A 20101-nucleotide genomic window follows, 5' to 3' on the forward strand; every position below is an offset into this window, starting at 1 on the left:
AATTTCCTAAACTTGATGCAATCACTAGGTTTCAGCATCAACACCTGATACAACAGATGGGTGTCAACCTCTGTCAGAGGGGATACATATAGACCTGTCACTGAGTTGGTTTTTCTTTAAAAAAACAAGTAGATTCTTCAGCAGGAAGACATTTTTCAGCCAAAAAGTATGTGCTCACCAAGGCACTGCAAAAACCTGTTTTTACAAGAGACCTTAAGGTTCGCTAAGATGTTGTCCTTTACCAATAGTTAATTTCTGCTCTCATTATCAAACACATTATGTTAATTAAAAGGAGCATTCAGGGAAGGAATGGCTTCCAATTATTCAGTTACATCTTGACAACAAGATCCTTCTACTTGTTATGCTCTTTGCCCTTCACAGTACTTTTTGGAGACAGCCTTTTCATTTCACATCTGTCAGTCATCAGACAGATTTCAAAGGGACACTTCCAGAGGGACTCTTATCCTTTCATAATTTTCTCTTGCTTTCACATCATGTCTGATCTCTTCACAAATACCAATATACTTCCACTTCTAGAAATAACAACAAATACCTCGTTTCCAGTAACACAGGAATTCATCAGTCTAATACCTTCCCGAATTTTAAACTCTCTTTGGGAAAGAGGGAGTCTCTCATTCATACAATTACTGGGTCACGTTAACTTCTGGGCAGTGGAAAAAAATAAAGCTGCCACCATTGAATGAAAGAAGTTTTTGCTTGACCGTAAGTTCCATAAATTTATAAACCAATAACTCTTTTGCTATAAGCAATTTCCAAAAGGGCTTTTCAAGACCATACTGTGGCATTCTGGAGAAGTATTACAAATGGTGACAGTGGTTAAGATATTCTGTCTTTTAGAAAGACAAAGACCGGGCAGTTGGAACACAGTGAGAATTCACACTGTGAAACATCCATGGCTGCTTGCCTAAATAATTAAGCAAGCATGAAAAGCAAATGAGTTTTTAAGGAGAGTGTCTGTTGCTGGGGAAAGAGGCACCTGTGGTTATTTGATTCATTATTAACATTTCTAGTGTAGTAATGCCTGAAGGTCCCAACCAGGTTGTTTAAATTAACTCAATCAACATGGCAATTTGCATAGGGGCAATAAAGGCAAATGCAGTCAACATGTTAATAACTTTAAATGAACAAAGAGTATTAAAAACTGAAGCAAATGAGTAGAGTCTTTAAAAGAATACTCTGTTTTACCTTTCTCCATACAATAAACTGAAAATTCCTATTTTTTGGATCCATATTGCAATCAGAACAGTCAAAAGGCAACACACAAAACTACAAACATTCACCAAACCCAGCTGGTCAGGCTGTCATTCAAAAGAGACACAAATCAAAATTAAGCAGCTTCCTCTCATACTGTGCTTTAAAGAGCTGCCTTCAGTCTGGGGACTCCAAAGGGAGAGTCTCCTTTTGCTCATCACAGTCCTAGAGTTCTTCCTCCAACACCACAGCAGTACAATAAGCCATTATCATGCTATCTATGCAAGAGAGTCAAAAAGTACTGATTTCCAACAAGCATGGAGGAATGAGGGAGGCCAATGCTGCCTTTAGATGAAATAAATGAAAACAAGTGTCCAAAAAAACCTGTCAATAAAAATCCTTCTGGACAAAAAAGTACTGTTACTTGACTAGACAAACTGAAGATAAAGAAATAGGGATGAGAGTTGTGGTTTGAAGTGGAAGAGAGGCCAAAGGAAGACTAGACCAAGCAAGTACCAGTTACTGATTTTCACTTCTTGTGCACCCTCTTCCCTTACCTAGAGCTGTAGTGTAATTCAGGTTGGAATGGATCTCAGCAGGTCTCCAGCCCAACCTCCTGGTCCAAGCAGGATCAGCCACATTACACACCGGGTTGCTCTGGATCTTGGGAACCTTCATGGATAAAGACTTCAAAACTGTTCTGAGCAACCTGTTTCCCCACTTGGCTGTCCTCATGGTGAAAAAACTTCTTGATATCAGATAATCATCTCACTTTAATTAATTATGTCTGTTGCTGATAATTCTCCTGCTGCGCCCTCCTGTGAAGAGCCTGGCTCTTCAGGAGTCCAACATCTCGTCAGTGAGCATCAGCCTTGTTTAACAGCAGGACACACCACAAGGCACACCAGAAATTATATTCTACTAGGCTGAAACTGGAGATCAAAGCATTGCCAACACCTCTCCCCCAAGTCTTTTATGATCACATTGCAAAGACCATGACAGTGGAACAACAGACTAAAAAAGAAACGGCCGTTTCTGAGGATGCAAAAGGCAGAGTTTCACCACACCAAAGTAAAACTTCAGCCAAATAATTCCCCAGGTGCAAGGAATGGGATGCTCTGAAACACAGGAACAAACCTAAATTGTTCAGAACTTGGCCAAGGCTAGACAAGCTTCACAGCTCTCCTAAACAAGCCAGGCCTGTCGCTCAGATTGGACTAACAAAAACGCAAACAAAAGGCCTGATTACAGACCTCTCTAAGGACTATATTTGCAAGTAAAATGTAGTATCTGAAAATATAAGCAAGTACTTTCCCTGTCAGAGACTGATGACTGATCGTCCTTCCAACTCAATCAACAAGCAGCAGGACTGCTCAGCACGAGGAAGTGGTCTGGACATTTTCAGTTCACTTCAGATCATGCTTTAAAGTCCAAATGTATCAGAGGCATACTGATCTGACAACACTTCCAACAGGAGATTTCCAAGACATAGGATATATTTCACCTGAAGATAAAACAGGAGAAAAAAGTACCAAAGAAATTGCCTTTCCAATTTAAAAAGAAAACAAAAAAAAAAAAAACAAAAAACCCTGCATTTTGGCTTTTCCCAAGGTGACAGCAATGTTAAAACTCCAAAAACTACTGTGAAATGCAGTTCTTCTTCAGTGGAACAAGACAAACTCCCACATCCCAGTCATCAGCATAAGAGGAAAACAGATAAGACTTCTTAAACAGACTGCCATTAACAGTGAAAATTAGGCTCCTCTAATGTGAAGTTTTAGCAGCACAATACTATCTAAAAGCACATTACACTGTAGGGGACAGCTTTTTATTTTTTTAATGATGTTAAATCCCAAACCAACTCAGTAGAGCCAGGAAGAGAGGTTGTACAATGAGTACAAACCAGAGCCTGAGAGGTCATGCTTAGGAATTCCTCTACACCTTTTTTTTTTTTTTTAAATGCTAAACAGATCAGCAAGAGAGAAAGAATACAAATACAACAGGTCATTAAATACTGAGTTGCAGGTAACAGCAGATTCAGATCTTCATACTACTCTTACTTCTAGCTGATACCTATGTTGTGAGCTCCAGAGAGCTTTAGCTCTACCGGTGCTTGCAAGACACTGCTTGAAGGTCACTGATGTGGAGGGTGCCTTAAGTGTGATGCAGAATGGCACAGCTAAGACTGTTCCCAGCTGCAAGATGGCAAAAGGCAGCAATAAATGGCCTTTTTCCACAGGCTTTCAGTTATCTTTTTTGCTGGTAGCCAGAGTTACGCAGCTTTCTTTCTGTTTTGCTTTTAGATGAAACAATACACGACAGGTTGTTATGAGGACATGGTTAAGTGGTGAACATGGTGGTGGATGATGGTTGGACTCGGTGATCTGAGATGTCTTTTCCACCCTTAATGATTCTATGATCTTTACCCCCTCAAATCCACTGAAACCTATTTCAGGGTGTTCAGTAATTCAGTCAGTAGCCTCCATGAAGATACTCCCTAAGGATGCTTCACTGGGTGACTTTCTTCAAAAAAATCCTGTGGTCAGATGATGAGCAGCCCTGCAGGTCCCTCACCTCCCACAGTAACTGAGCTGCATCAAGGAGAACACTGAAGAAAAATCTCAACATTTGCTTATTAGCAGCTAAGCAAGACTTGGTGCAGGTCAGCAGTAGCTTTTTAGACTTTCACATGTGATTTTTTTTGTGATGTAAAATCGACACCTTTCTCATTTTACCAAGAAAAACAGTTACCTGGACCAGTATGACATATTTTGTACAGATGAGTCTGAACAAGTTAAATATTTTGGAAATATAAAACCATTGCTACTACTACTACTGCTCACAACTTTTCTTCTTCCTTAATGACATTCATATCCCAACTTCAGGATGGGAGAGCTGTTCTTGAAAAAAAGAGGCACTTCAAGGTCAAACAGTACAACCTAATGAACTAATTCTAATAAACTAATTCTTTTTTAGGCACATAATCTGTGGGTATAAGCTGACCTAAAGCAGAATGTACTGAAGTTTTCTGCCTGGGCCATAAATGTTTTGCCACCCAGGTGCTGTTTGGGTTTTTTTGTGTTTGTTTTTTTTATATTTTAATTTTTTTATTTATTTTTGGCTTGGTTTGTTGTTGTGGTTTTTTTGTTTGGTTTGTGGTTTTGTTTGGGGGTTTTTGTTTGTTTGATTTTTTTTTAACAGACTTGGGGTGGGAGAAAAGAAAATCAAGCTAGAACCTGAAAAGCTCCTTTTTGCATTCTTAAACAGGACTTTCTGGCTAGCTATAGTTAACAATAACAGTTAACATTCTTGTTTGCTCAGATTCACCTTGAAGAAGCCATAAAGTAGAGCTCATCAAAAGCCTTCACATAGTTAAATGCAGATCAAGATACTGAAATCTTGGATTTTTCTCTTTCAGGAGTTGATAATTTCTCTACTACTAGTGTACTTCTGTCTCTCCCATCTCCTCAGTTACCCCTCTTTAACCTTTTGGTCTTCATATGCCCCATCTCAGCATCTTTTCTGGATGGAATGTACACAGGGGAAAAGACAAATCATTCAATCTTTCTTGTCTGTTCCTGCTGACAAGACTTCTTTTTTCATCTCTTACAGATACAATACCTCTTCTTCACATTCTGTGACTATTCTTCATATTACTGTGATCATTCTATTTCAAAATCCTCACCATGAAAAATGACTTGTGTTTGGAAGGAAATGAACCTCCCATTCTACACACGCAGTATTTGGTTGTGAGTAATCAAAATAATTCAATAAGAGTTCAGAAAAGAGAAAAAAGTTACTCATTTTAAGAATTAAAGATTCATTTGATTATTGCAATTCCAGCAGATTGCTGCAAGCAATAAATAGTCTTCAGAGGGATGCCATTTACCAAGACAGCTGGGAGGACAAAAATAGATGCAACTAACCTACTCACATTGTATGTAAAACAGTTGTAACAGGGAGAATGAGGGTAAGGCAACATATGTCAGTGGAGCTTTCTATTTCCACACAGAGAGCAAGTTCGTATTTCTCTCAAAATACATTTTATAAAACATGTTTCTGTAGAGCACGAATCCATTTACACAGAATTACCTACCAAAAAGGTTATTTCTGTCTTCAACAACTGTTGTTTTAAAAATATGTAACATCTGACCCTGTGCCACTGTGACTCTGAAAGGATCATACTAACTCTTGGTATGTTATTGGTAGCAATAAAAGCAAGCAAATATTTTTGACTTTTAATTTTACTGAACAATTACTCAGATTTACAAACCCAGTGATTTTCCACTCAGAATTTATAGAGAAAAATTAAAACATCCCGAAGTTTAACAATTGAAAAAAAAAAGTCAAATTAAAAAAAAGGTACAATACCTGAAGAAGGTCACTGAGGTCAAGTAACATGTCTGTGAAGAAGTCAAGGAATATACATGCTTGTTGAATGTGACACTATTTCCTAATTTCATCAGCAAACCAAAAAAAGGGAAGAACTAAACCCAGGTTTAACTGTCAAAGAAAGCAAATATTGGTTAGGTACTTCAACGCACCACTTATGTTAACAACCAACATCCAGTTAAAAGTCTGGCTGCCCAAAAAGCCCTGCCAGCACCTGCTGAATTTACTGCACAAGTTGGCTATGTGAAGTGATGGTCTCAAGGAACAAGCCAACACTCCATGTGACCTAAAATACTCACCATATCCTTCAGCCTAAGAAAGACACCCAGTGGTAACTGGGTCCTCTACTCTGCTTTGGTCAGATCCCACCTGCAGTGCTGCATCCAGCTCTGGGGTCCCCAGGAAGGACATGGAGCGAGTTCAGAGGATGATTAGAGTTAGTTCACCAAGATGATTAGAGGGAAAGACCACCTCTTCTGTGAGGAAAGGCTGAGAGAATGGGGATTGTTCAGCCTGGAAAAGAGAAAGCTTCACGGTGACCTAATTTGCACCTTCCAGTACCTGAAGGGAACTTCCAGGAAAGATGGAGAAGAGCATGTACTGACAGGAAAAGGGGGAATGAACTCAAACTGAAAGAGAGTAGGTGTAGATTAGATATTAGGAAGAAATTCTTTACTGGGAGGGCGGTGAGGCAATGGAACAGGTTCCCCAGAGAAGCTGTGGATGTCCCATCCCAAGTGTTCAAGGTCAGGCTGGATGGGGCTTGGAGCAACCTGGTCTGGTGGAAGGTGTCCCTGCCCATGGCACGGGGTTGGAACGAGATGATCTTGAAGATCCCTTCCAACCCAAACCATTGTATTACTCTGTGATAACAATAACCCAATAGTAGCATCAAGATAGAATACTCTTATTGCACTTAAGAATATAAAGCATCATCCAGGATTCCAGAAACACAGATGGAAGAGCAAACTAAGAAAACTGAAATAAGTTTCTTTTGCCCTCTTCTAGGAGGACCTGTCAAAGAGCTGGAAAGGGAAAGCTGCTTTGCCTACTCTCTTCTCCAGCCAAGCAAATCACCTGTTACCTTTGAGCTTTCACTCCCTTCATCATATCCTGTGCTACTACAAAACATGAGGTCACCATCTACTACTCATTATGGGCACACTTGGAACACACAATAGTTAAAAAGCAAGCCAAACCACTACAAGCTCCCATTAGATTTTACTGAAAGTAAGCACACTTATAAATGCATTGTCTTAACAGTATCCAAATAGAAAAAAAAAACCCAAACCCAAGCACCACGAAGCTTAAAGTGCAAAGGTAGCCTCCTTGCTGCTGTTAATGAACACATGCCGGATCTCCTATCAGCTGCTCAGGTGTGGCTCACATGCTGTAAAAGGGTTCTGGTTTTATTATTAAAAGGAGTGTCAAGGTAAAGTATGAGAGAAGGAGAGAGAGAGAGAGAGTGAAGCAGGCAACGAAAACATGTATGCAGGGCTGTACGTGAGTTTGAGTGTATGAAGCAAGTGTTAAGAGGTCCAGTATTAAATAAAATGCAGGGACATCAGTATAGTTTGGTACCTACTGTGGTAACATAAGTATTAGTGAGTGTTTTTCTTAAAGTATGCCAGAGTAATACAGTACACATTTCTCCTCAACATTATCAGTCACGGAAGGAGAGTAATTCAGATAGCGTAATCAGTTTATACATAAACATTTTCCTCGCTAAGAACTTTTATCCTTGAGCATTTCTACCCTTATTTTGCATTTGAAATTGTAAGAATACACTCCAAATTTGTTACAAAATTCAATACATTATGTTAATATTACTTGGTGAAAATTAATTCCCGCATTAAAAACCACAGCATAGCTGGATAGTTAATTAGCTGAAAACTCAGCATGGCTCTGAAAAAAAAATCGAAAATCCATTATAGGTAGTATTATGCAAGAGATTAAAGTAATCTGAAATTTTAACACAGTAAAGAAATTGCAAACAAAAACCATCTGTAAAATATATAGCTTGAAAATCTACACAGAGCAATACTGAATTCAGTGCAACTTTTTTTTCGAAATTGTAAAGAGAGAGAAAAAGGAAAGACTTTTAGCAATGCAATTGCCAAGGAACCACAATAATTGTCAGCTCATCAAACAGATCTAGGAAGAAATCACTATGCCAATTTTGTGCTCAAGAAATATTCTAGGTCTTAAAATTGTTCATTATTGACTTGAAGTGTCTGGTTATTCTGTGCCCACCCTGAGATACCTTCACCACTGAGACAAAATATCTGACAGACCTCATTACAATTTAGGAGGAAAAAAAACAAACAAAAACACCAAAAGAAAACCAGCTCATAGGTTATTGAGGCACCAAAGTGAGCAACTGAGTAGTCCTAGAGCCTGGCTGCTGTCACTGGAGGAGGATTCAGAAAGAGCATCAGTGCCAAAGGCTAATTCAGATCTAAAGTGAGCCAGAGAGCTACTTTTCTAACCAAGGCATTTCAGTTACAGTCATGAAACCTGTATAGCAGAGTATTCTTCATCCCCCTCAAACTGTTAAACACACTTTGGCAGAATATCTAAACTTATTAACATAGTACAAGTGCTCAGACTTTATTACTGTAAGGAAAACAACCCCACCTTTTTGTCCAAGAAGAAACAGAAAGCATTGCATGCATTTACAGTGACACAAGATCAGAGCTAAGGAGCTGGGAAATTCACTTGCAGGGTTCAGGCAGCTCTGAGTCAATTTAGAGCTACACCACAGATGCTTTAACATACAGTGCCTTTGCTCCTTAGAGAAGTTAGTTCAAGTGTCCATTGAAACTGCAAGCAAAGGTCACAGTAAAAATGTGGCGTTTCTGGATTTCATTTAAGGTAGCCTCCAGCAATCTCTCTCCCTGATTAGATGTGTAGCTGCTACATTAAATCAAAAGGGGAAACTTGAGTCATGCAGTAGCACTGGGTTGGCCTTTACTATGAATATTGTGGGCACGATTATCAGCAGGAAGTGGTTGTAAAAACAGGCCGTTGTTTTCAAACTCCTTTTCAGAGCTGGAACAGTTCAGGAGAACGTACAACAACAGCTGAAAACAGCAGATAATACTTAATATGTATTCAAAAATTATACAATCATAAGATAAATGTTTTCTTTGAGGCTGAAAGAAAACAATGTTCATGTTACATATGGAGACTGCTACCCACATGGAAAGGCTCTCAAAGGGATAGACAGCTACTGATATTGTAAATATACACATACAAAATAACAGGGCACAAGGGGATTTAGTTTATGAATGCACCCAATTAAAAAAAAAAGGAAAAGAAAAAGCAAATGCACTAACAGTTTTAACTGTTTTTCCTTTGCTATTCATTCTTTAAGCAAATTTCACTAAGGTATGCAACTGACTGCCCATCACTAGAAATATCTAAATCAAGATGAGATGAATCTACAAGCTTTACAGCAAAATATTAAATTCAAGGGAATCATTTCACCAACGTGATGCAAGAGGTCAGACTGAGTAGCCAGAATGCTCCCTTTCTGCCTTTATAATCCAGTAATCTGTGGATAATGTGAGAGCTCCATGAATCACAGTAATAATGATCTCATTCTCAGCACCAGAGGAAACAAAAGTTCATGATGAAATGAATAGTACCGGAAACCTAAACCCCAAAATACCAAAACAAGCATGCATTTGTGCTTCAGACAGACCTACATTTTACATATTCCAGCAATCCTAAAGTACTAATGTGCAGCAAAATCACCTTTTGTTTCAATAGCAACATTTACCAGGAGGCAAATCTGCCATTTGCAAAGTTATATAGAGAGATGCAGGAATAAATTGTGGAAGATGCTGCTAAAATAACAACTATCATTTCCAATAGAGTTGTTACCCCTACTAAAAATAAATTTTAAAAAATATAAATCTTTATTTTAGTGCCTGACAATCTACAATAATCAGGAAACCTTCAAAGAGATTATTTCAAGCTACTGAGTAAAAATTCTTCCACTATGTAGGATGTCATATCTGGGAGACACAGGCATATATAGGAAGCAGGGAGAAGACAAAGAGTCTAGTATTTATTTTAGTTAGTTAGTTTTCATAAGTTACTCTCAGAACATTTTTACTTATTTTAAAGCAGCCATACCATGGAAGGAGAACTAATGCCAAGGAATCGTGACTGCAAGCCACTCAGAAGAAATTTGACATCCATAAGAGCCCTGCTGCCCATAATGAAGTGTCACCTTTTTTCACCTTAAGCTAAAATGCTATTTCTCACAAAAACTAAAAGCAGATCCATTAAATATATAAAATATTTAAACATAAACTCACTCTCTGTACTCAACAACAGCAATTCAGCTAGCTGCAATCAGAAAAACAAAGCTTAGTAGGAAAGGTGGCTGAAAAGCAAAAAAAAAATTAAAATAATTCTGATGTTAAAACAAAATTTTCTCAAGTTCTAAATAAAAAGAAATATTTACAATTTCAGTTTTAAGATTCTGGATAAATTACATAAGAAATGGGAATTTCCCAGAAGGAATTTCAGTAACAAATACATGGAGATAACACAAAAGGGAGGGTGGACAGAGAACTGGTGAAAACTGTCCAGGGTGAAAAACTAGTGACAGTACTTGGCTGGCCCAGAATCCAGTTTTTGACCTTTCAGTTCAACATCCAGTTCACGACCTTCCCTCATACATCACATGATTTATGATTATGACTTATCATGGTTGTACCTCTGCTGCTTTACAAACTTTCCCCATTTTAATTATCCATTATTGAAACTGACTGACAATACTAATTGTTTAAAGTAAACGTTTCTCTTCCCAATGACACTGAACTAAACAATTAGAAAATAATGACAAAACCCAATTCTTTTGTAGAAAACTCATTTCTGACAACTTTAGAAAGCTTTGCCTTGAGGCTTAAACCCTACAGAGCCAGTTTCCAAAGTTTCCCCAGTTTCCAATTCTGTCTGTGCAAAGAAGTCCACGTAGCATAGGCTGCACTTAAGTACACAAATAAAAACAGCATTTAGTAAATAAAACTGCTAAACACAAATGCATTTTATTAAAAAAATTATATTTATGTGTAGATTAACGCATGATAAAAAGAAGTGCATTTTGGTCTGTGGGTTTTTTCCCTTCTTTGCACACAGCTGCATGGCTGTGTTTCATAAAAGCATATTATTCTAAATGCTGTATTCTAAAATCCCCAACTTAAGAACAAAAAGCAGTGCTGCACTCCTTCCCCAGGTCTATCAGGACATTTCTCCAGCAGTTCCCTTTCAGCTCATGCAACCTCCCTATCCTCATAGTTAACACAAAGTTAGCAGCAGTAATTCAGCATCGTACAACCACCAGGCAGATTAAAAAAGGAGACAGGCATTTCTGGCTGCCTTCAGCCTGCCTGATTCCATGGCATTAACTGAAAGGGTTAGAGGTGTGGCTTTCTGGCTCACCTAAAACCTGAATTAGCCTTTTGACACCAGCTCTCCACTCCTCTATCTCCAGCAGCTGCAGACAAAATCCGGGGTGACTGGGCTGCTGCCGGCGCCGCAGCCGGTCGGGCGGGACGGATCCAACGCCTGCGAGCTACCTCAGCCTCCAGACTCCAGTGCATGTACAGCTCTGTCTTTGCTAAATTAATGCTGCAGCTTTTCTTAATAATTGTCTTCAGAGTCACTGCCATTTAGAGGAACATTTTCAAAAGCACGCCAGGCTGGCTGAATATGCGGCGAGCGTTCAGCCCTTCTGAAAATGCTGCCCTTGGAGAACATGCTCTTCAAAGGACTGGGGCTAGGCCATGTTCCTGGTGTTACTGACTTCTAGTGAAAAACCTGCTTTGTGGGGTATTGCCAAGTATTTACATAGTTGCATGTAAATTTATAACACAGTGCAACACAACAGAAGAAAAAAAAGAGTAAAAAATACATTTCTTGTCTCAAAATGCTTGTACAGTCAACTCGCAATTATTCAGGGTATCAAAGGGATAAAATATGCAAAGAATATCCATACTAAGCTCCTGAAAGATAATCTAGTTAGTATATTTACTTAGGGAAAAGAAAATTTAGGCATAGAATGAAAATGTAAATATTAATTTAAAAGTTGTGAGAGACATGAGGTTAATCTTCAACCTGAATGATGCGGCCGTGTATAAATAACAGTTGGCTGTATTCAAACAACAAGAAGTCTCCAAACAAGAAACAGAGACCCCGTCCCCTGAACAGTAAATTGAACAAGTGCTCGTGAGGGAAAACAAGAGAGGTTGCTAGGAGAAGCAAGGTCTATGGAAGAACTTAAAAGAAGAGCAGGGCTGGCAGATGAGAATGGGAGAGAGGCACCAGGAAAGGAGCAAAGCTCGAGCTGCAAGGGGAAAAGAAACCAGAATAAATTGTAAAATCGCTGCAGAAAACACAAGCAGGCATGAAACTGCAGTCCAAATATCTGCACAGAATGACCATTTGATAATAAAATAGGCTTAAAAAAAAGCAGCTGGGAAGGAGGACATTGATGGTGAAGATTTAAGTAAATGTAAAGGAGTTCAGTTCTCTCTCGTGTGTACAAAGGCTATAAAGGTTATGACTCTTGTACCAACAGTGAAAGAAAAGTTCACAAGAACTCAGAGGTGCAGATTTGGAAGAACTATTCTGAGATGACACTCCAGTATTCAGCCCAGCAGCAGTGCACACGTTTGGAAACGTGAAGCAGCTGGCTGAGAGACAAGGAGCAGAGGAAAATCACTGCCTGCTCAGAGGTGGCAAAGGAAAACCAGCACTGTCATGAGCCTGACACTCTGCCTTTTCAGAAAACTCCAAATGGAAGAGTTTTGAAAGATGTAAAGAAATTAAAAAAGAAAAATATCCCTGCCCTAACTAGTTTGATTCTAGTCCATTACCACCCCCTTCCCTGGGCTGCCATTTGTGCAGTAACGTGGCAAACCAGCCGAAGGAACTGCCTGAAAAAAATATTTTTCTTTTTTTTTTGCCTGTTTTCAGCTGGATTAACTCCCCAGTTCTCATGTAACTGCACAAACACCTGGGCTGATAGAAGGCAGGGGATGGACTGGGGGAGGACTGAGCAGGCAAGGGCAAAGCAAGATAACTTCTTTCTGAAGCCGCGCCAGCTCTCACTGGCTTAAAGCATTCATCAAAACTAGAGCCTGAGACAATCTCTCAGTCACCCATCCCACCTTCTCAAATTTCTCTTTAAAGTTTGCAGAGTTTTCCCCAGCTTGCTGCAAAACACAAAGACCTACCTTATCTGAAAGACAAACCTCAAAACAAATAAGGAACAAAAGCCTGCAGAGTAACTTCTTTATAGTAACCCAAAATCTTTCAAAACTGATTACAGCTGTTTTAAGTACATACACAGTTCCTTGTGTGAGACTTCATCACAGCACTGCTCTGGTTTTACCCACAGTAAACACTCAGTTATACTTTTTGAAAAAACTAGCATTACAGTGCTCAATTAAACCAGAATAAAACCAAATCTGTGGACACAGTGTCCTACATTTCCCATGCCAGAAGCCAAGTATTACATCTTTGCTTTCATACCCATACTGAGGCTAATGCACTGGTATTAGCACTTGCTCCTCGGAGAATTATCTCAGCAGACCTTTTCTGGGGCGGGAGAGCAGCAGCTGCTGTCCCAGCACTGGGACACGGCAGAGTTTGCACAGAAACTCAGATGCTGCTGCTTTCCTGCCTGTATCAGTGGAGTTGATTTATCCATGCATAGCCATTATCTAATATCACACACGTACAACACTGTCACTCGTTTAGCAAAAAATCTGTGACACTAGAGCCTTTGTTTTAAGGGAAAATAGGGCTTCAAAAGGAATGAATTGCATCCCTGCCCTTCTGAGGTGGCTGACTCCTTAATGGCCTTTGGTGGGAAGTACAACAATTGGATGTGTTAAATTTCTCACTCTCAAAGGCCTTTAAGAGAGTCATCTCAGCACATGTCACCCAACACCATGACAGAACAAACCCTTCTGTATCAGATGCCCGGGGGCACCTGCAGGAACCTATTTCATTACCTGGACTGCACCAAAGGGAGCTCTGTATTCTGAAAGGGGGCACTACAGGAATACCTTTGCCCCTGATGGTCTATTCCTGCTGATCAGAAAACCTCACCCAGGCAGGTGGGAGAACTCTCTGCATTCCCACCCTGCCTCACACCCACAGCACTCCACTGGAAAAAGAGCAGGTGTAATGGCTCCATGGATGCGTCTGGCTCTCTCCCGGGGAACGGATGGAGCAACGCTTCTACAGATGCTACCAAACTGTTAATTACTACTCTTGTAGTAATCAAAGCAAGTTTGTTTAAAAGCATTACAGTAACTCACAGTAGCTTCCCCAATCACCTGTGTTTGTTACAGAACATAAACGCAGCACGGAGCTGAAAACTGGCCTCTCAGGATTAGTTTATCAGCACTGTTTGGAAGTCAGGATGACAGGCCACTTTCACACTGGCTGAACTCCTCAAAGCAGTCTGGTTTAGATATTTTTAATAAAATGAATGGGAAAACATGGAGCTAAACTGAGGTGCTGCATAGGTGAATTAAAAGATCCTCGACCCATGCTTTCACCTTGAGAAATGCCTGCACTAAATATAAAAAAGATTCCTACATGTTCATTGTAGCAGAAACCTACATAAGCCATAACAGCACAGAGGTATACTAAATTTGGGGTTTATACTGAAATTGGGTTTTATTAAATATAGCCATATTATCTAAATTGGGCTTGCCTTATGGTTCATAAATAGCAGCTTATCCCAAATGAGTTACTAATAAAGCATTTTACCAAATTATAGAATAATGCATCATGCACTTTAAAGTACCACTGGGAGAGTGTTCAAAGGAGTGTTTATTTGACAATATGGAAGTAGAAAACTCACATTACCTCCTTGGACAGTTACCCAGGTATCTTGGGATATGAACAGACAGAAGCAACTGAGTTAGCACGTCTGAATTTACCAACCTGTGGACAAGATGCAAGATACAAACATGTCTTCACTTCTACTTCCCAGCAATGCACAAGGGAGATATTGCCTTTAGCTGTCATTGGCAGGGTGAGAAGATACTTGCTTAAAAAGAACTAAAAAAAAAGAAACAGAAAAAGAACTGCAATAGCTTTTCTAACTTTCAAAATATCAAATACTAATTTTAAACACCTTTCAGGGCAAGGGACATTTCATCATACCTTAAAATGAATACAATTCTCAACACGACACATTCCCCATCAAGGACATAATATACTGTATTTTAAAGTTAAAACAAATTTATGTCTTAAAAAGTGGTCTATAGAACAAGATTAAATTTGGTCCTTGAACAAGCCTAAAAAACCAGGTGGAGGGAGGAGCTTGCATTGCACAGAAGAAAGACAACAAATCTGAAGCTTTAAAGGCAGCTAACTTTTCAGACAGTTCAATTACGAGAATAAATCTTTGAGATGATCTATTAAACAGGGAAAATACAGTCACAGGCATTTGATACACTTTGCATTTCATCTACACAAAAGGATGGGAAAAAAATGATTCCCTTTGGGAATCTGTTTTTCCCAAGAAACTGAAAGGCATAGCCCAGAGGGACTCTCAGCTGTGCCTCAGGACACTGGATTTCTGTTTCCATTTTTGCCACTGCCCGACAAAAGACATTCCATCTTTTATCATGTTTTTATAATGAAGACAACAGTTTCCCCTTCCTTAGTAAAATGCTCTGAAATATTCTGATTATCTTACTATTGTAACACACATTTTGACTTTGAGGTTCCCAAGTGTCTCCAAAAGATCAGAGAAACAACCTTCCAAATGTATTTCAGCTATAATATCTCAGCAGACAACTTAACTTTATGGTCAACAATTATTTTTCAGACCATCTCCCCGCCTTTGAAAGACCCAAGCTACATCCTGTCTAAATACAACATCCTGTTCTAACTAATGAGTTTATGATATGCAAATCAACAGAGAAATTTGTCCCCCTGTGCAAAACATGCAAAAAGAGCTTAAGAGCTGAGAGACATCCTCAGCTCCTTATAGTAAAAAGAGATCCAAGAGATATCACAGATTGAGCCCTTCCTTTAAAGCATGACAGTCCTAATGTTCATGCCTCTATTATCCAACATATATACCTAGGTTCCTCCTATAAGAACTTTAAAATCCTTTATTCAGGTTAATACTTAATTACATTTTGCACCAATTTGCTCTAAAATCACTTTGTAAATACACATATCAATTCTCATTGTTAAAAAAAGATAAAGCAAGTGTCAGCTCCTTTGTTATAGGTTACTCATCTTTATGAAAGGATCCTTAAGGAATAAAAGGAAAACCCTTTACTGGGGCAAGGTGTGTGGGGAGAGAGGGTAGGAAGGGGCCAGAATATATACACCAATATCCTACTGAAAACTCAGGTATTCAGTAAGCAATCTGGTGCAATTCACTTGTCACAGATACTGCAATTCTGTTGGCATTACTGTCAATATTTATTTTACTTAGGTAGGAACTCACAAAGCATCCCGAAACAATGCTGCACAGCATCACTTAGTGAACAAACTGAAACTAATTTACTTGCAAATGGCATTTCTCACGTTCTTAAAAGTTAACAACTTTCATTAGATGGCTTTAATCAAGATGGAAAATGTGGTATTTTCCTGAAGTGTCATTTTAAACTTTTATCCCTGTATTATCTTCTTTTGAATGCCGTAGCAATGGCAAGCACTTATCTCACGTCTCTCTTACAGCACAGAGACTTCTCTGTCATTATCAGTTTTTAAGGAGCTGTAAACTTATCTCAGCTGCTGGAATTCTTCATGAGAGAAAGCAAAAAACAAGCCAGTAATGATGTACATATCATCTGCCTCTGGGAAAATAAAAACTGCCAGTGATATGCTGGGAAAGATCTCCTTAGACGCCTTTCACACAGTCTTGCAGTAGTTTTATTGTAACCTAGCAGTGTAATTGCAAATAACATTCTCCAGTATGCTGATGGCAAGCTCCTAAAATACAGCTCTGTTCTGAACAACAACTGAGAATGCTATTGTGAGTCTCATGTTTACAGCTGTTCACTGATTGTGTCATATTTGCAAAGCTTTCAAGAAAAATGATAACTTTTTTCCCACCACTGAGATTTATAAATTCAGCCTAGAATTTTGCCTAACAAGTTCAAGGCAATACCAGAGCTAGTGAGCCTGCAGAACTCACTCCTCTTCCCAATTTCAGCTTAAAATTGCAAGGGGTTTAGCCAATATACCTTGAAAAGTACATTCCAGTGCCTTAGCAAAATTAAAGAAGAGTAATATGTAAAACAGGGCTGCTACAGTATGGGAGGCAACAGTAAGAAGTATAGATCCACATGGGACACAAACATATCAACACTGGATAAACAAGTCGTTTTGCTTTCCTTCTGTGCCTCAGTTTCTCCAGTCAGAAGACAAGGATTGCAATACCAACCTGCTCCATAAAATGCCATAAATTCTACACCTCCATCACCAGCAGACTGAGCTGGGAGGAAGCAAATTGGAGTTACAGTCCTGCTGCCACGACTGTTTACATATCAGGTCAATAGAATCATATATAATAAACATACTAGTAAGAAAGGAAACACACAGGAGTATCCTTAGAGGAAGAAACTGAACTAGGCATACACCCTCTCTAAGCCTGGCCATTCACCTACAAAAGCTTCCACTTGTTTGCCTTTCTCCCGGCCCCACAGCTCTTGCGTTTCAGACTGCACAGCAACAACAGCTTCAAAAGGAGAACAGGCAGGATCTTGCCCTGACTACCCTCTCGGCTTTGAACTCCCCTTATGGAAGCGAATCTGGGGTCTGTGCAAGTCAGGAAGAGCGTTTAGTCACCGCTCCTTTAAAAAAACCCTTAAATTAAATCAATGAGCACCTGTCGTGTTGCCCATTACAAAGACAGATCACTCTGGACTCTGGGCAAAGAGAAATTCTTCATCCAGAGCACAAGCCAAAAAAACTGCCCTGTGGACTGACAGTTCAGCTGCACCCTTGTGCAAAGTGGCATCCCAACCAACACCAGCTCAGGGCCACTGGCACTGCAGTGGATGCTGCTCATCTTGACTTCAGCAAAGCTGAACGCATGGTCTGCAGCAGTGCTCCTAAAGCCAAGTTGTTGAGACATCATGGCCTGCCTTGCTGGTCTAGAAGACAAGCATAAAATTGGCTGGACTGCCAGGTTTGAAAGGCTGTGACTAATAGTACAAAGTCCAACTAGCAGAGAGTAACTAAAAGTGTCTCTCGGGGTCAGCACTGTCTCCATGAGCAGCAAAGCATCCAGGCAGAGGCTCCCTGGGCAGCTCTGCAGGTGGCAACAATCTGGGGGAGCAGTCCTGCGTCAGAAGGTGGGGCTGCCACTCTGAGGGATCTCAGAAGGTTGGAGAACCAGGCCAACACCTGTCTTTGAACTTCCTGAAAAGCCTCACACACTTAACAGAGAACAGGCTGGGACTGACCAGGCAAGGAACAGCTTTTGCACAAAGGAGGTGGAGGTCCCCATGGAAAAGGGTGTATGTATCACGCCTTCTCTGGCTGCTGGATAGCTGGTGGACAATGCTCTGCATTCTCTTTCCTCCCATACTAGAACCTCTCAGTAGGAAGGACTGTTGTAGTGAAACACTCCTCTCAAGCTACGTTTCTTTGAAGCTTCTTTTTCTGAAGCTGTCCTCATGTTCTGACCTCTCAGCCGACGGTCCTGGGTCCTGATTGTGCTCTCAACTTCTCCTGCTGAAACAGGAGAAAAGTGACCAGTTCACAGCTCTGCTGGGAGAGCTGCCAACATGATCAGCAGAAACCAAGGACTGGAGCATTCTCTTGTTTCACCATTGAATGAGTGTGAGAAACAGCCCAGACACTGAAGCCACCCATTCAAAGTCTGAGGAATGAGTACAGCAGCAGTCAATACTTGAGTTGCTTTCCTCTGCCACAGTAAAAGCTTAGAGTCTACGTGGATGATAATAAATATTAAGCTGAACATTGACAAAAATATTTTTCAACTGAAAAACTATAATCTGAATATGCGCTGGAAATAATTATTGGCAATGAACTGGGTCCTCCAGATGTGACAAGAATGCAGTGATTTGGGAGTCCCTCAGAGGGACTCTGCAGCACAGATGCAGTCCATCTGGTGCACCCTCTAGAAGACTGATCCTTTAAGGACCAAAAATTTTCAAATAGAGAAGAAAATTCAACCTGGATTCTGCAGAAGTTAACAGTACTCAGGTGGGAAAACCAAACTTTCAACTCCAGACAAGAATAGAATAGAATGTTCTCTGATTCCAGGTACCAAGTGAGAGGCAGCAGCTGAAAACTCCCAATGTCTCTTTAAAAGAAGACTTCTTCAGTAATGACCAAAAAATTATTTTACATTTCTTTCCTCATTTCCCTGGAGGTCAAGGATGGTCTAGTGGTAATTTCAATGGCAAATTTCAAAAGAAATGGTCTCAATTCAGACAGCCCAGCTCTTTCGTCCAACAGCAAAAGTCACAGAAAAACATCTATAATCTCACAGCCTTTGGAGCTGAACAGGCAGAACTTCATTACTCTGAAGCCATGGATTCATTAGGGAAGAGAAAAAAGTGTATTTTTAATGCAACTAGAAGGGGGCAAAAGCCTTGGAAAGTGAGGACACACTGGTGCTTTCTCAGAAACAAGCAGGTTCAGGTAACCTCTCAAATTTTCTGCAGTCTGACTTGAAACACCAGCTCATTGTTTGTCCCAGAGTAGTGCCACACATTACACTACCTGAAATGACAATGACAACTTTGTTTCCCCTTGGAAACTGCAAGGCCACTACAAGAACAATAAAAAGTTAAAAGGACCAATTGCAGAAGGAAAAATACTGTAAAACAGATAAATTGAGAATTCTTCCTGACAATAAGACAGAGATAATGTTTGGGGTTCTGGTTTTTATTTAATAAAGGCTTTCCCATTTCTGTTAGTACTAACAGAATGTCATGTTGCTGAATATGCAGTTTTACTGCATATAAAAACCTGCAGTTTTCTCTTCATATTAAAAAGATCATAGCCTATTGTAAGTTACACGCTATTTTTTGTTCACACTAAAATGCTTTTTTTTTTCAGTCTATATATTTTCCCTCTTTCAAAATTTTGCTTTGTGTCATGACATATGACAACTTAAAATATATTGTTCACTATTCCTCCTTGCTTACCAATACAAAAGGAATCTGAAGAGCATTCCAATTTCTACTCCCTGTCAAGGCATAAGCCAAGACTTTATTTTTGGCAGACAAGCTGCTCCTTCATTGAAGAAACAGCTATATATCTCCATTTAAAAATACTGATTAGCAAATCTCATAGCACTTTACCAACACATGCAGTCAAAACATCACTGAGACTACTGTGTTTCTCTCAAACTGGAAGGATGTTGAAAACTTAAATGATTCGCTTACAGCTGATCTAAAGATGAGAGCTCCGCAATTTATGTTTTATTGTCAAATGTTTAAAGGATTAAATCTAAATA

The 20101-nt window shown here is 39.6% G+C and overlaps 1 protein-coding gene across 2 annotated transcripts in view; it reads right to left on the bottom strand.

The window, feature by feature from the left end:
- BRF1 (BRF1 RNA polymerase III transcription initiation factor subunit) overlaps positions 1 to 20101 on the bottom strand; it is a 174750-nt gene that overhangs the window by 98154 nt on the left and 56495 nt on the right. For both annotated transcript variants that reach the window (XM_032689975.1, XM_032689976.1), the window contains exon 4: positions 5584 to 5615. In XM_032689975.1, the coding sequence (XP_032545866.1) occupies positions 5584 to 5615 (32 nt within the window). The remainder of the gene's footprint in view (positions 1 to 5583; positions 5616 to 20101) is intronic.

Source organism: Chiroxiphia lanceolata, chromosome 6, assembly GCF_009829145.1.
Source record: "Chiroxiphia lanceolata isolate bChiLan1 chromosome 6, bChiLan1.pri, whole genome shotgun sequence".
In the NCBI taxonomy this organism is placed as follows: domain Eukaryota; kingdom Metazoa; phylum Chordata; class Aves; order Passeriformes; family Pipridae; genus Chiroxiphia; species Chiroxiphia lanceolata.